Here is a 17,019-nt window from a genome sequence, read left to right as displayed (position 1 = left end):
AACTGAGACAAGAGGCCTTGTCTGACAGGAATCTCCATGGGGGAGTCTTCTAAGAGGGATACTAGATCCGTGAACCATACTCGGGCCGGCCAGAACGGGGCTACCAATATTAGACGGACCCCGTCCCGGCGAACCCTCTCCAGAACTCCGGGGAGCAGAGCGATCGGGGGAAATGCATACAGACGCAGCCTTGGCCACGTCTGTACCATAGCATCCAACCCCAGAGGGCTGGATGGGTCAGAGAAAACCACAACGGGCAGTGAGACGTCTCTTTCGAGGCAAATAGGTCGACTTGTGCACGACCGAACTTTTTCCAAATCAGTTCCACCACTTCGGGGTGGAGCCTCCATTCCCCGGGCCTCGGCCCCTGCCTCGACAGGATGTCTGCTCCCACATTTTGACGTCCCGGGATATAAGCTGCTCTCAGCGAGAGAAGCTTGCCATGGGACCACAGGAGGATCTGATGAGCTAACTTGCACAATTGGCGAGACTTCAGACCCCCCTGATGGTTGATATAAGAGACCACCGACATGTTGTCTGACTGAACTAACACGTGATGGCCCCTCAGGTCTGGGAGGAAGTATTTGAGTGCTCGAAATACCGCCATCATCTCCAGCTGATTTATATGCCGAGATCGATGATGGTCCTCCCAAAGACCCTGAGCTGAGCGACCACTCATGATCGCTCCCCACCCCGTGAAAGAAGCATCCGTCGTTAGCATTTTGCGACGACAAGGAGCTCCTAGCACAAGACCTTGGGATAGAAACCAGGGCTTCTTCCACACCGCCAGAGCACGAAGGCATCGCCGCGTGACCTTGATTGTGCGAAAAGGGTTTCCCCTCGGAGAAAACCCCCTGGTTCTGAGCCACCACTGTAGGGGTCTCATGTGCAGCAGGCCAAAAGGTATCACGTTGGACGCCGCTGCCATCAGACCCAACATTCTCTGAATTTCCTTAACAGTGAGTGACTGGCCTAATTTCACCCCTTTCACGGTTGAGAGAATGGAATTCACCCGAGCAGGGGACAAATGTGCCTGCATCGAAGTGGAATCCCAAACTACCCCTAGGTAATTGGTAGTCTGAGCCGGTAAAAGCACACTTTTCTTGGCATTGAGTCTCAACCCTAACTTCTTCATGTGGGACAGAACTACATCTCGATGTTGAACTGCCTGTTGCTCTGATTGAGCTAGAATCAACCAATCGTCGATATAATTCAGTACGCGGATGCCCTGGAGTCTCAGAGGAGCCAGCGCTGCATCCACGCACTTCGTGAAGGTGCGGGGTGAAAGGGATAGGCCAAACGGAAGAACCTTGTATTGGTAAGCTTCGCCCCCGAAAGCAAACCTGAGGAACTTCCAATGTGAAGGATGGATTGATACATGGAAGTACGCGTCTTTCAGATCTATTGTCACAAACCAGTCCTCGGACCTGATCTGTGTAGTGATCTGTTTGAGTGTTAGCATCTTGAACTTGAGCCTTTGCACTGAACGATTTAACATGCGTAAATCTAGAATAGGACGCAACCCTCCATCCTTCTTCGGAACTATGAAGTATCGGCTGTAAAACCCTGACTGTATGCTGGTGGGAGGAACCCTCTCTATAGCCCCCTTTTGCAAAAGTGTCATCACTTCTTGTTCCATAACCAGAGACTGCTGGGGGTCCACTACTGTAGCGAGGACCCCGTTGAACTGGGGCGGGCGAAACCCGAATTGTATTTTGTACCCCCTTTCTATCATTTGCCGCACCCATTGAGAAATATTGGGAAGACTTTTCCATTCTTCTGAATATTCTACTAAGGGGACCAGTCTCTCTGGTGTTTTTTGAGCACTTGGCTCGATGCCCTGAAGCGGCGCGCCGGCAGGGAACAGTCGAATCAGGTGCTGGCCGACCCTCCTCAGAGGATCGGAGGGGGCTGCCGTGCCCCGAGACACACGAGGTGGCGGGGTTGACAGAACGGCCCCCTGAGGGCACCGAAGATGGGTCAACTTTATGGATTTTAATTTTTCTGGACCCACTCCGGTGGGGGCTGCCCTCGGAAGTCCTGGACCCCATGTGTCAGGACTTTTTCGCAGCCTTCCTGGCAATAATAACAGCCCGCAGATCTGTTTTACCCCGGGAAGGCTTCACTTGTGCTGTCTTACCCGGTCCCCAAGATCTTTTCGGGGGAGCACGGGTGGCAACACTTTGTTTTTGCTGCGCTCTATGCGCAGATGAGGAGCTTGTAGATGGCTGAGGCTGCTCCCGCTCAGCAGCCTCAGCAGAGCGGCGAGGGAAGAACTTCTGAAAGGCTGCAGACTGACGTTTTGCCTCCTGGAACCTCTCGACGACCGATACGGAGTCGCCGAAGAGGCCCTGAACAGACACTGGTGCATCAAGAAGGACTGCCTTATCGCGTTCTTTGATATCTGACAAGTTCAGCCATAAATGCCTCTCCGTGGCCACCAGGGCTGCCATAGACCGGCCGATTGCTTTTGCCGTCTCCTTGGTGGCCCGGAGAGTCAGTCGCCTTTCTCAATTCTTGAATGCATTCAAAAGACGCCTCGCCACTCTGATCTATTTCCCCCATCAGGTCAGCTTGGTATGCCTGGAGGATCGACATAGTATGGAGTCATGAAGCCGCCTGACCCGCTGAGGTGTAAGCCCTGCCCACCAACGCTGATGTTGTACGCAGGGGTCTGGTGGGCAAAGTCGGGGATTTTAATGACGATGCTGACTCAGGCGAGAGATAGCTCGCGAGCGTCTCTTCGACCTGAGGCATCGCCGTATAACCGTGTTCTTTCCCTCCCATGATGTTACTATACAGAGATGTCGTTGGGTTATGAACACGGAAATGCGCCGGACTCTGCCACGATCTCGACACCTTGGTGTGGAGATCCGGAAAGAACGGCAATCCCCGGGGTTGAGGTTGTGCTCGGGCAGGGAGAAAGCGCTCATCTAGTTTGCTTTTAACTCGCGCTTCAGGTCTTTCTTCTGGCCATTCAATGTTTAATTTAGCCACTGCCCGAGTCAGCACCTCAAAAAGCTCCTCATATGCTGGAGATGCGGGTGGGCGGAGCCTCATCTCCAGCGCCGGCGCACGCTATATCCATCTCCTCGGAGACAGATAAGCGAAGCTCTGGTGCCTCCACTCTGGGGGAAGAAACTGCTACGCGTGCTTCCGCGGCCAGAGAAGAGGCAGCAGACCTGGCAGGTGAGGGTCGAGATAGGGCAGAACCCGTCTCTAACCCCTCCACCAGATTCATTTGTGAACCCCAGGAACGAAGTCTACGCTGTGCCTCGGCAGCAGCGGGACCCGTGCCCTGGGGAACACTCGCCGCGGCGTCCTCCTTTTTATCAAAGAACGCGCGGCGTGATCGGAGTACACGGAGCGTTAACTTCTCACAATGCACACAGACAGCTCCCTCGAGAGCTGCCTGTGCATGCTCCACTCCCATACAAGCAACGCACATATCGTGTGTATCCCCGCCCGTGATGAAACGAGGGCAGGGAGGAGCACATCTAGTGAACTGTTGTTTGTCTTTTTCCGCCATAATCGTGTCTTTGCAATATGTATGGAACTAATATATATGCTTGGTGACTAAAATACTCTTGTCCTCGGACGAAGAGATATTTTGTTTGCTGTGAGTAATGACAGACAACACCAAATAAGACACACAATACACAGAGCGCTTGCTGAAGACACAGAAGCTGGCGTTCTTTGTTCTCAGGGGTGCTTTATAGTTTCCTGGTCCGTGACGTCACCCGCTCTGACGTCCCGCTACACTATTGGTTTGATTTCACGAGTGCTTCAAGACGTAATCACGCAGAGGCGTTCCCAAAGCGACTACGCAGCGTCGATGTTCCCATGAAAGGGAACATGGTCTTGCATCATCTTGAAAGGTTTTATTTAGTCATATATATAGTCATATAATAAAAGATGATATTAAAATGATTAGTTTTATGATTATTCTTTTGAACTTTTTTGATCTTTTGACCATTTATTTGCTAAAAAAGTATCAATCAGATGACAGAAGGCATGGAGTAGATTGTGTTCATGTTTTTCAGCAACGTTTTGATCATGTTGATCATTTAGAGGCCTTAGACATTTGCATATAAAAAATGATACAGTAAGCTTTATAGCAGGGGTGTCAAGCTCAGCTCCTGGAGCGCCAATGCCCTGCAGAGTTCAGTTCCATCATTAATTAAACACACCTGAACAAGCTAATCAAGGTTCTCCGGATTGCTAGAAACTTCCAGGCAGGTGTTTTGGAGTTGGTTGGAGCTAAACTTGTCAGGATAGTGAGCTGAGTTTGATATCACTGCTGTATAGGGTTAAAGGGTTAGTTCACCCAAAAATGAAAATAATGTCATTAATTACTCACCCTCATGTCGTTCTACAACCATAAGACCTTTGTTCATCTTCGGAACACAAATTAAGATATTTTTGTTGAAATCCGATGGCTCAGTGAGGCCTGCATTGACAGCAATGACAGCTTTATAATATTAATATTGAACCACTGTACTCACATGAACTGATTTAAATATGTTTTTAGTATGTTTTTAATGGATCTTGAGAGAGGAAATGTCATTGCTGGCTATGCAGGCCTCACTGAGCCATTGGATTTCAACAAAAATATCTTAATTTGTGTTCCGAAGATGACCGAAAGTCTTATGGGTGTGGAACAACATAAGGGTGAGTAATAAATGACATTATTTTCATTTCTGGGTGAACTAACCCTTTAAGTAGCATCACAAAATTATATTTATTCGAGTAGTTCTTGTCATTTTAATGTGTCTATATTTCACATAATATGTTGTTATTTTTATCTGTTTGTGTGATCCTTGCAAATTCACATTAGTCTTATTACTTAGATTTCATAATGCGTTGATGCTGTTTTTCCACAAAATGCCAGTTAGCATTAAGCTATCATGGCAGGTCATGTGTTGAGGGTTGAGTGGGTTTAGAGATTGAGCGTGTGTGTGTGTGTGCGTGTGTGTGTGTGTGTGTGTGGAGGGCTCTGGGTCACAGCAGGACACAGGCAGGCAGCAGGTATGAGGGGGCTTAAGTGCCAGATGACTGGACAGATGCCCAGCTGTTGTGATGATGGGGGCTTTATGTGGGGGGAGGGACATATATGCCAGCCTGTGGCCGCTCAGAAACTCTTGCTCCAGTGAACACATTCCTGTGAGCTGGCATCTCTTCCCTGCTGCGTGAATATCATCTCTGCTTATCTCTGCCCTTACACACAGACATGCTGAAGTCAAGCAGGGGCTGCACACTGGTCTGCTGATTATTATACATGTGGAGCATAAGTCATCATGATTCCTGTTTAGGAAATTTTACAGTTATTGATATCAAGAGAAAGAGTCATATTCTTCACTGTTGCATTTTGTTATGATGTTAGTCAAGGTTTCTTTCACCACAATAAAACATAGTTTATTTTTTGTAATTTTTCACCTGCTCTGGCCCTTAAAAGTTAGTTCACCCAAAAAAGAAAATTCAAGTCATCTTTTACTCACCTTCATGTTGTTCCAAAACCATAAAACTTTTCTTCATCTTCAGAACACAAATGAAGATATTTTATTGATACCTGGGAGATTTCTAAAGGTCTAGGTAATCAAAACTTTCAAGCTCCAAAAAGGTCATAAAGGCATCTTCCTACTTTCAATAGAGGGACAGAAATCTCTCAGGTTTTATTAAAAATATCTTCATTTGTGGTCCAAAGATGAACGAAAATCTTATGGGTTTGAAACCAAATAAAGGTGAGTAATTAATGACAGAATTTTATGCTTTTGGTGAAGTATGCCGATTAGACAGTGTAATGTGTATGGTGCAATCCAAACACAAATGACTCAGGAATACTATCAATAGACTTTAATCCACAATTAGAAATGCACAGGAGAATATAAACACAAACCATACTAACAACAATGATAACTGACAGAGGACTGAACTGAACAGGGAATATATATGTACTGAAAACTAAACAAGACACAGGTGCAAATTATAAGTAACCACAGAAACATACAAGGGCATAATCAGAAACCAAGGATGCCGGAGGGAGGATCAAGGTGGAGACGGAGGGAAGAAGGAGCCTGGTGAAGCAGAAGGGGTGTAGGGCTGTGGCGGAAGGGCAGGAAGTCTGTGGCCAAACCAGAGTGACAAGGGACCAAGGCGGAGCCGGAGGGACAAGGGAGCCTGGTGGAGCCAGAGGGCTGATGGACCATGGTGAGAATGCACAGAGCTGGGGCGGAGCAGACAGGCTGACACCAGAGGAGATGGTGGATCCAGGGGACTGGACGGAGCCAGCGGAGAGGACGGGAACAATGAAAGGACTCTGAACTTAAGTGAAACATCTAAACAACAAAAGAGTGAGTTTGAGGGTGGGATCTGGACCACAGATCTATCAGGCAATGGTCCTCTCCGGGATGGACTGGGCAGCATATGCGAGCTCCAGGAAGGTCCTTGTGGCAGGCTTTGGCTCCGGGACAGACATGGTGGTCGGCTTTGGCTCTGGGACGGATGTGTTGGCTGACTCTGGTTTCATAGCAGTAGTGGGCTCTAGTGCTGGATCCATGGCATGCGTGGGTCTGACGGGATCCTCTTCCTCTGCCTCGCAGATGGTGAAGTGGGATCCACAGTTCAGGAGCACCCACTCCATACACTGGGCAAATGACCCTTGAGGACCATCTCTGGGCAGGCGTGCCTTGGACCGCTCATTAAGGCTGGTATTGTAGAACACACAGAGTAAGCGATCACTGAGAACTAAATGAGACACAGGTGCAAATTCTAAGTAATCACAGAAACAAACAAGGACATACAATCAAAAACCAAGGAAACCAAAACTAAACAGAGTAGGGAAACAGGAACTAGCTACAATGGAACAGAATGTCAAAATAAGAGACAACAGAACATAACCATGACATATAGACTAATTCAGTTTAACTGTAGGAAAAACAGATGTACACAAATTTGTACTCAAATATGCTGAAATTTAAGTAACTTAATTTTCCACATTATTATTTAACGGTGCAATCCGTAAGTTTTGCCTCTTTGTCATCATCTGCAATTGCAGTTATTTGCAGAATTTTCATCTTTACATGGGTTGTGCTTCGGCACGGCTCCTCAGTGCGGATGAATCTAATTTTTGCTGTCAGTCACCACTCCAGTGTGGATACTGTACTTTACTGATTTTAGTCTTAAAAAGTATGACCAAAATAAGAATTTTCATCGGAGAAGTCTGGAGAAGTCATTTGCCCGTAGTTGTGAGGAATATGATTGCATTCTTCATAGGGTTTGTGAGTTCACTGCTCCGGTGAACTTGTTTCAATTTGTCCAGCCAAGAACACAGCAGCCTCCATGTGCTCATGTACTGCACACAACAAATACACACAGAACAAACAAACGAACAACCCTCAGGCAGGCTGGATTTCCTCTTTTTCCTCAGACTCTAAGATGCGTTTACAGGATGCTTTTGGTGCAGAGTCCACTGGATTTCACAGTTTTGTCCACATGGTTGGTGGGAAAGTAGTTTTATGATCTCGGGTGTGCACAAGTGAACCAATCCATCATCCCCATTTGCACTGTAGTCATTAAGACATTAGTCATCATCTCATTGGTCATGCTTTTCAGTGCTGAATATTAGCCTGCTGGTTGAATGTTGATCATCATTTGAACAGGTTTTTAATAGCGACACACTCTTATTATTAGATATTAAGAATACCAAATTTATCAAATGGATTTTTTTGTTGTTGTTGTTGTTGTTGTTGTTGTTGTTGTTGTTGTTGTTGTTGTTGTTGTTGTTGTTGTTGTTGTTGTGTTGTGATGAACAGCAAGACTATTCTGGTACTAGCACTAAACCAGTCTGGAGCAGCATGGGAATTCATGTTGATTTTGTCAGCAGGTCATTCTCCTCTTGCTTGTGATGTGGAGCACCAGATACCTGCTGTAAATCAGAGGTATCAGTGTCCCAGGGCGTCTGGCACAGAGGAGAATTTCCCATGGGACTGACAACTTCCTGCCTGTATAGTGTCTCAAACTCTCGATCAATACAGCAGGACTAACACAAAGTGTCGTCTGTGAAGGTGTCTTACCAGTGTCATACTGGTGATCGTTTTACTGTTCTTTTACTGTAGATACTGCGTTTCACTGGAAAGCGACTGGTGAATGTTTTTTTTTTCTGCTGCCAGCAAAGAAAGCTGACTGACCAATGGTATATGATCTGCTGCTCTTACATATAAATTTAAATATATGGGAACTTTTAAGTTGTTTTCCAGACCTAGAAAAGTTGTGGAAAATAATAAACATTTTCTGTAGAGAACATACACTGTTTAAAAGTTTGAGGTCAGTGGGATTTTTTTATTTAATACTTTTATTTAGCAAGGACACATTAATGGATAAATAAGACATTTATAATGTTACAAAGCATTTCTATTTTCTATTTGTTCTTTCTATTCATTGAAGAATCCTGAAATGTATCACGGTTTCCACAAAAATATGAAGGAGCACAACTGTTTTCAACATTCAACATTCAGCTTTGTCATCACAGGAATAAATTACATTTTAAATTGTATTGAAATAGAAAACAGATATTTTAAATAATATTTCACAATAAGAGACTTCTTTCAAAAACATTAAAAAATCTTACTGACACACAGTATGTCTAAATGAATTATTAGCAAATCATCTAAATTATTTGGAAAGGTCATATAAAAGTCATGGAAATTCATTGACCGAAAAGTGTGTGGACCCTAAATTCAGAAAAATTACATATTTAAAGGGACAGTTCACCCATAAATGAAAATGATCCCATAATTTACTCACCCTCAAACCATATGCCTATCTTCTATCAGCAATTTTGAAGCTTGCATCCATTTGCATCTCTTTTGAAAATGCATCCATCCCTAATAAAAGTAATCCATACTGCTCCGGGGGTTTAATAAAGGCCTTCTGAAGTGAAAGGATGGGTTTTTGTAAGAAAAATATCCATATTTAAAACTAAAATAACTAGCTTCCGCCAGATTACTGTACACATACTGTGCAAGTCAACTTGCGTCAAATAAGTAATCCCCTAAAACGATGTATCATTTTAGACTTCTAATTTGTGGTGTTTTGTTTTGCTCTATCCTCTGCACTTCTGTGTTCGTTGTCGCATCATTGGGTCATAGGTCACTTTTTCTTGGCAAATTGATGCATACGGTAGCAATTTATTATAGTTAATAAAGTTTTAAAGGTCCCGTTCTTCGTGATCCCATGTTTCAAACTTTAGTTAGTGTGTAATGTTGTTGTTAGAGTATAAATAAAATCTGTAAAATTTTAAAGCTCAAAGTTCAATGCCAAGCGAGATATTTTATTTAACAGAAGTCGCCTACATCGAACGGCCAGTTTGGACTACATCCCTCTACTTCCTTCTTTAATGACGTCACTAAAACAGTTTTTTGACTAACCTCCGCCCACAGGAATACACAAGAGTTGCGTTTGTAGAGTGTGTTTGTCGCCATGTCGTCGAAACGCTGTTATTTTCATCCCGCAGTCCAATCACCGGGTCTGATTCCGGCTCAAATTGATAGGGTAAAATTAAAGACATGTTTACAATAACACTGAGCGCCTGCATCTCCACGTTATGGTAAGAGGCGTGACCTTTCCGGGCAAGGAGCACTAAGCTGCTGTCGAATCACAACACAGGAACCGCTGGCACAATCAGAACTCGTTACGTATTTCTGAAGGAGGGACTTCATAGAACAAGGAAGTCATCAGCCTGTTTTTATGACAGTGGAAACAACGATATACAGATAAGTAAATTATGTGAAAAATACTGTGTTTTTTTACACGCAAAACATGAACACATATTATATTGCACACTATAAACACAATCAAAGCTTCAAAAAAACACACAAAAAACGGGACCTTTAAATATGGATATTTTTCTTACAAAAACCCATCGCTTCGCTTCAGAAGGCCAAAAGAAAGTGAACTAATTAAAAGAAAGTGAACTAACAAAAAGAAATTAAGGTTTTTGATGAAAACATTCCAGGATTTTTCTCCTTATAATGGACTTCAATGGCGTCCAAACGGTTGAAGGTCAAAATTACAGTTTCAGTGCAGCTTCAAAGGGCTTTAAACGATACCAGACGAGGAATAAGGGTCTTATCTAGCAAAACGAGTGGCCATTTTTAAAAAAAAAAATGTAAATGCTTTATATAAACAAATGATCGCCTTCCAAGTGGTTTCGCCAAAACCGCACTTTCGTATTCTTTAAAAGCTTACGCTGCATGTCCTACGCCTTCCCTATTCTACTTACGTAACGAACGCAGCACCAGTTCTGTTTTTTCCGTAAGTAGAATAGGGAAGGTGTAGGACATACAGAGTAAGCTTTTTGAAGAATACGGAAATGCAGTTTTGACGTAAGCACGTGTTTGTAAAGCATATACAGTTGTATTTTTTTCGAAAATGACTGATTGTTTCGCTAGATAAGACCCTTATTCCTCGTCTGGTATTGTTTAAAGCCCTTTGAAGCTGCACTGAAACTGTAATTTTGACCTTCAACCTTTTGGAGGCCATTGAAGTCCACTATAAGGAGAATAATCCTGGAATCTTTTCATCAAAAACCTTAATTTCTTTTTGACTGAAGAAAGAAAGACATCTTGGATGACATGGGGGTGAGTAAATTATCAGGAAAATTTGTTTTGAAAGTGAACTAATCCTTTAAAGGAGTCATGAAACCCCCGGTTTTACCCTGGTTGTTCACACCTCAAAGCTCAAAAAAGTCTGATAAAATGGGCGTGTATAAAGCACAGACATACAACACACTCATTATACAGAATAATGAATATTAATATATGAGCACAGAGAAAATGACAACAAACTCCTAAGCACAAGGGAGAAATGCAAACGGATATTTAATAGGGCTAATAATAGGCTACTTTGATTACGTTTACGAGCACTGCAGTCTCAAAATCAGTCTTTTGTCTATTAGAATAATCGTGTCGTCGCGTTCAGATAGGCTAGACCACTGTATCAGTGTCCAGTTTGCACATATAATTAATTTGAAGAAGACTTGCTGAAATATGTGTGCATAACTACACCGTGCTGGTTAAAGTTTGGTGCAGGAGAATGTGTGAAATAAAAACTTTAAACATAATAATACCGCAATTATAATCTTATGCATACTACAGCACGGTGATTGGATTAAATGAGCTTTATGTCATGAATATATATGTCGAGAATCGCTCGAAACGGTCTACGTCAGCATATTCGACCATGCCCATACTTAGGCCGAAAGTACACGATTACGTCAGATTTTGTGACGTTGCTCAGACTCAGCTTTTCAAACCGGAAGACAGAAATCGCTCTGAAAAATGCAAAAATAACTATTTTTCACTTATGAATAACATTAATGAGTACCTTTAGTGTTTTCAATGATTTGCAGCCTATACATATCTGTTTACATCTCAAAAAAAGTGTTTTGGGGTTTTATGACCCTTTAACCCACTGAAGCCATATGGGTTATTTTTATGATGGATGGATGCATTTTTTGGCCTTCAAAAGAAAACATAAGAAGTCATATACACCTAGGATGGCTTGAGGGTGAGTAAATTATGGGATAATTTTCATTTTTGTGTTAACTAACCAGTTGAACTCTTTCTACTACAGTGGATGATTAACTCTGCTCTCTTTTGAAAGTGCATATATAATAAACATTTTTAAAGGTTCCTTCTTGGTTTCATTTCATAATTAAGCAAATTTTCTGAGAAACTTATAACTGATAAATAGGAGTATGGCAGGCGTGCACAATCAGCAACACTTATTGTACAGGAGTGTATTTCTCATATTAGCCACTTTTTATTTTACTTTGCTTCTGGTCTGAATCTCTGTTTCAAAGTTGGCTGTTTCCATATGAGACCTGGAAACACTGCTTCTGAGTGCTCTCTGTAGGCCTGAACTTCTGGAGTCTGTTTGTCTTCTTTGAGGGTTTTGTTATATAACCCCCCCCCCCCAGGCGTTGGCTCAGCTAAACGCTTTGGTGGTCCCTATCAGCACTTCCCTCATGAATCCCATTTGTAACGGAGGGCTCAAGTGTTGTTGTAAGTCCTACTGTGGGTCCTGCCTGAGGTGCGGCTCAGTCTCATCAGCGTCTGTCTCTCTGGATTCTGAAAACTGTATAACAGTTAAGAGTCGTCACTGCCCAAAGTCCACACGGAGGATGGAAATGTCTTGGTTATTATTTAAAGCGATGACTGTGGGTGATATTTGGCTGCCAGTTGGGATTCGCTTCATACTTTTGTGTGGTTTTAAATGTGACTCATTTTGTTCTCGCTCCCAGGCATTAGATCAAACTGGAGGATAAAGTTATGGGTATTGTTGGCTCTGTGGGCATTAAAAGTGTCTTCAGTGTCATGTCTTGTACATGTGTTATAGGTGTAATTTAATGTATATGACTGACCACGGAAATCACCCATACTGAAGCTTTCTGAGGAATTTTCTTCCATGTTAAGGATCTAGTACAGACTCCCGGTGGACACAGTAGATGAATGTGATTGAGTGTTTTGATTGAGATTTAATGCTGTTATTATATGTGAGTTTGTTTATTCTGGGCTGAAGTCAGACGGAGGAATCTTGGCTGACCCTTCGTGTTTTGTGGATAAACAATGGGAAGAACCAAGCTCATTTGACTGCATTATCAGATTACCCAGCATGCAGCGCACTGGACATTTGGCAGTTATATAACAGCACATCTGAATTTCTCAGGCTATTTGTGCGATTTGAACATCCATGGAAAACCACATGTAAAAATAGCCTTTGAAGATTACATCAGGAATTCATGCTGCCATCCATCAAGATCAGTAAGATATGATTTACTGAAGTTTATGATGACATAATGTGGGCAATGTGGTAAAACATTGATAGTAATGTAATAGTAACATAGTAATCAGAAAATCTCTGAAAGTTTTATCAGCTTTCATCCAAACGTTCTTAATGAGCTAATGCAAAATACCAATCTGGCCTTCATCAGACCTCAATTATACTCACTAGATAAATGACTGTAAGAGGAAAGAGTCAAATGACCTTATCACTAAGGTTGTGCAAAATGTGCCGCCACAAGTTAGGGTGTAGTTGTAGATTTGAAACATTCTTAATTTTGATGAACTGGTATTCATTTTTCAGTAATTTAGTCTATACTGTTTTCTGTTGATGCGTGAACAAATCTTCACTGAACATTGTTTGTAGCGTACCTCCCATCCAGTAATTGCAATAAGCTTTGCGCTTACTTTTCAGATGAAACCAAATCCCAGCTTTCAAATTTTGTCCATTTTATCAAGAAATTCAAACAATAAATGCAATTTTGTCACTCTTTAATGTGGCATGACAGTTTGCAGTAGCTCCTCAGTTCAAGCAGCACACGAACCAGTCATCTCCAGCTCTTTACTAGTTATAGCACTAAATAAACATGAATTGAATGAACATCAGAAGGTATGTAGAAAAATACAGAATGACATACTGAAATGTATCATGTCTTGTGTAATCGATCAATCAGTGTTTCAACCACGTAAAGACATCAATAAAACAGCTTGTAAAGAATATCATGTAATGTTACAGCTCCGGAAAGCCATTTAGTGCATAACACATTAGATAACTAACTCAGTAACACTTTATAATAAGATAACAATTGTTAATGCAACATTAACTAACATTAACATTATTATGTCTTTTTGAAAGTAACATGATTAATCAATGCTTTAGAAGTATTTTTCATTGTTAGTTCATGTTAACTAATGTACTTAACTAATGTTAACAAATGGAACCTTATTGTAAACTGTACCTAATATATATCCAAACAAATAGATTCATGAAATCTGTCAATACCCAATCCTAGTGGTTGCTAAAGCGCTATGAGTGTTTGTGTGTCACTACAGTATGTATGCAATTTCCGTGGTTGCTATAACATTGTCAGATGTTTGCAAGATGGACGTTTTCTTGTCTGTCAGATGAAAATTGTAAGTAATTGTAAATTTGCTTGGTAAAGTGACAGCACACCTCTCCTCGACAAGCCACAGGATTTGAAGAATCATTTATGTCAAACAGAGTGAGATTACATACTGAAGGGTTTGTTCAAATCATTAACCCTAACTTTACGGTATAAAACACAGTTTAATACATTAAATGCAGTTGTTTTATATGATTAATTAATTGTTTTCATAATCAGGCTGTGTCATTACATGTACATCATGTTCTTTTTTTCTGGATAACTTTTGGTATAAATATAATTTCCAGAAGACTATGTTTAAAGTCACATGAACATATTCAGATGGAATCATAAGCAATGGATCTTATTCCATGTAAAAAAAAAAAATTCCCTAAGAAGAGCAAGAGAAAGTGAACGGATGAGCGTGGCGCTCCTCATAGATGTTGTATCTAAGCAACAGCCGCTGAAAAAGCCTTGATTTTTGTTGACGTCTCTTTGTCAGCTACCAAGTGTAGGCGAAGTGAAGAGTCAAATTAATGGCCACTATCAATTTCACTGTCAGACCTGTGTGAGTTTTCTTTGCATTGTAGCTTCTTAAGAGTTTCAAGCGATGATTTGAACACACTCAGATTTGAAAAAAAAGTCAGCTCTGTTTAAGTTGCTTGCCTGTTTCTGTGAGAAAGACTGAAAGAGGCATGTCTCCCCCTTTTGGCTGTTAATATCAGTGCAGTGTGTCCGTTTTTAAAGAGGTTTGTAATTTTTGTGTTATATTTTTACTTATTTTTGACAGTGTGATTTGAAGCCAGTGAATCATTTAGCAGAAAATTTGCTAATATATTTATAAAAACTTGCTTAAAATATTCACTTCAATAAAATGTGTGAAAACTAGCCCCCGCTTTCCTTTGACTGTTTTAGTTGGTGACTGTAATCTCTTAAATAATTCAAATGCAATATGTGTTTAGAATGATCCCTTTCTATAATTTGTCTGTGTCATGCACAAAGGATCCCTGCTGCTGTTTGACTGTATTAAATGCAGTGTTGTCTGTGGTGCTGCGGCCAAACATGACATGACATCAAAAGAACCCTGCAGTTCCTAGTGCTGCTGGATGTGTGTGTGTGTGTGTGTGTGTACCTGGTAAACCCTACGTTATGAGGACAAAATATTCCCACAAGGATGTCAATTTTTAAAATCTTTGACCTTTTTGGTCCCCGTGCAGAAGTGCAGAAAGTTGGTGATGTGTATGTTTAGGGGTAGGGGAGAGAATATACAGTTTGTACAGTATTAAACTTATTATATGGACAGTTCTCATAACACATAAAAATATGTCCAGCTGTGGATATATTTGGATATATCCAAAATATATCCAGGAATATCCAGCTGTTCTTGTGTCTATGTTCCTCAAAACCTGCATTCACTGTCCCAAAATTTAACTGAAGGCTGACATTTACTTTATCACAGTCTATACACACACACACAAAAACACACACACATTATTAAAGGATTAGTTCACTTTCAAATAGAATTTTCCTAATAATTTACTCAGCCCCATGTCATCCAAGATGTTCATGCCTTTCTTTCGTCAGTCGAAAAGAAATGAAGGTTTTTGATGAAAACATTCCAGGATTATTCTCCTTATAGTGGACTTCAATAGACCCCGAACGGTTGAAAGTCAAAATTACAGTTTCAGTGCAGCTTCAAAGGGCTTTAAACGATACCAGACTTGGAAAAAGGGTCTTATCTAGCAAAACGATCGGTCATTTTAGAAAAAAATGTAAATGTATATGCTTTATATAAAGAAATGATTGCCTTCCAAGTGCTTCCGCCAGAACTGCACTTTCGTATTCTTCAAAACGCTTACGCTGCATATATCCTACACCTTCCCTATTCTACTTACGGAAAAAATAAACTGGCACTGCGTTCGGTCCATAATTAAATATTCTACTCGTATTAAATGTACCATTGTTCTTCTATAGTATCATGCTTCTTCTATAGTATCATGGGCTCTTTAATTGCTTTGAAAATTACTTTGCATTTTTGTCTGTTTTCTGAGACTTTGACTTCCTATTTTTATTTCCATTTATTAGGGAGTGGAAATGGCTAATAAGTCAATAAGTGCTCCTCTGTTGCCCTCTACTGGTTGTAGTGGTAATTTCGTGTCTTTTATTAAAATAAAAGTTGTAGGAACCCTGAGATGAGTAATGTAAAAACATTATATTATTTCCGCCACAATACCATGGTTACAGTTAGCATTGCTACATTAAATCCATGGTAAATATTGGTGATTTGTGGATTGAAAAGCCTTCTATAACTTGAATGCTTCTCACTAGATTTCACTGCGATGCTATTAATAATGCGGCAAATTCAAACACTTCCTTAGTGGATCTCCCAGCGCTGTGAAACATTGCATGATCGAGATCGGCCTGGGAGTGAACCTGTTCAGAGCTTGCACTGCGCTTTCTGATATTGATGTTGAGCTGATAAACAATCAAACAAGTAGCGCGGTTTCATTCCAGTTTCTTTTCATTTGCCAGTTGATGTTTCTCATATGCAACAGAGATGGCAGCTCAATGTGGTGGTGGCACCAGTGCAACCTCTAACCGTGGGCCCCACTGCACCGCCCTAAGGATGGCTCTGGTTGCACCTAAATGTCAACTAACTCCTACTGAAGTATTAGTAGAGTTTTTTTTTTTTTTTTATAACATACACTGTTTACACAGTATTTGTTTTTATTATTATTATTTTTATTTATTTTTTTATGAAAATGGTGCATAGTTTCAATAATAACTAATAATTTTATTTTTAATATTCCATGTCAACACTTTGACTTTTTTTTTTGTTGTTGCAAGAAATCAATTCAAACTTTGATTTCTTTCTTATTAATCAGTTGGTGAGGCCAGAAATCTGATTCCCATGGACCCCAATGGGCTCTCAGACCCATATGTGAAGCTCAAACTCATCCCAGACCCCAAGAATGAGACCAAACAGAAGACCCGGACCATCCGCTCCTCGCTCAACCCCACCTGGAATGAGTCCTTCATGTTGTGAGTCTGTCAGCAGTAAACACACACACACACAC

General features: G+C 41.4%; 1 protein-coding gene across 3 annotated transcripts in view; it reads left to right on the top strand.

Moving 5' to 3' along the window:
* Positions 1-17,019, top strand: part of prkcab (protein kinase C, alpha, b) — a 201,938-nt gene that overhangs the window by 139,773 nt on the left and 45,146 nt on the right. For all 3 annotated transcript variants that reach the window (XR_007184891.1, XM_048190641.1, XM_048190634.1), the window contains exon 6: positions 16,828-16,984. Coding sequence is in view for 2 of the 3 variants with exons in the window: in XM_048190641.1 (XP_048046598.1) it covers positions 16,828-16,984 (157 nt within the window). In the remaining variant the exon portion in view is untranslated. The remainder of the gene's footprint in view (positions 1-16,827; positions 16,985-17,019) is intronic.

This window comes from Megalobrama amblycephala, linkage group LG1 (genome assembly GCF_018812025.1).
Source record: "Megalobrama amblycephala isolate DHTTF-2021 linkage group LG1, ASM1881202v1, whole genome shotgun sequence".
NCBI classification, from domain to species: domain Eukaryota; kingdom Metazoa; phylum Chordata; class Actinopteri; order Cypriniformes; family Xenocyprididae; genus Megalobrama; species Megalobrama amblycephala.
This window is presented reverse-complemented; position numbering and strand designations above follow the sequence as displayed.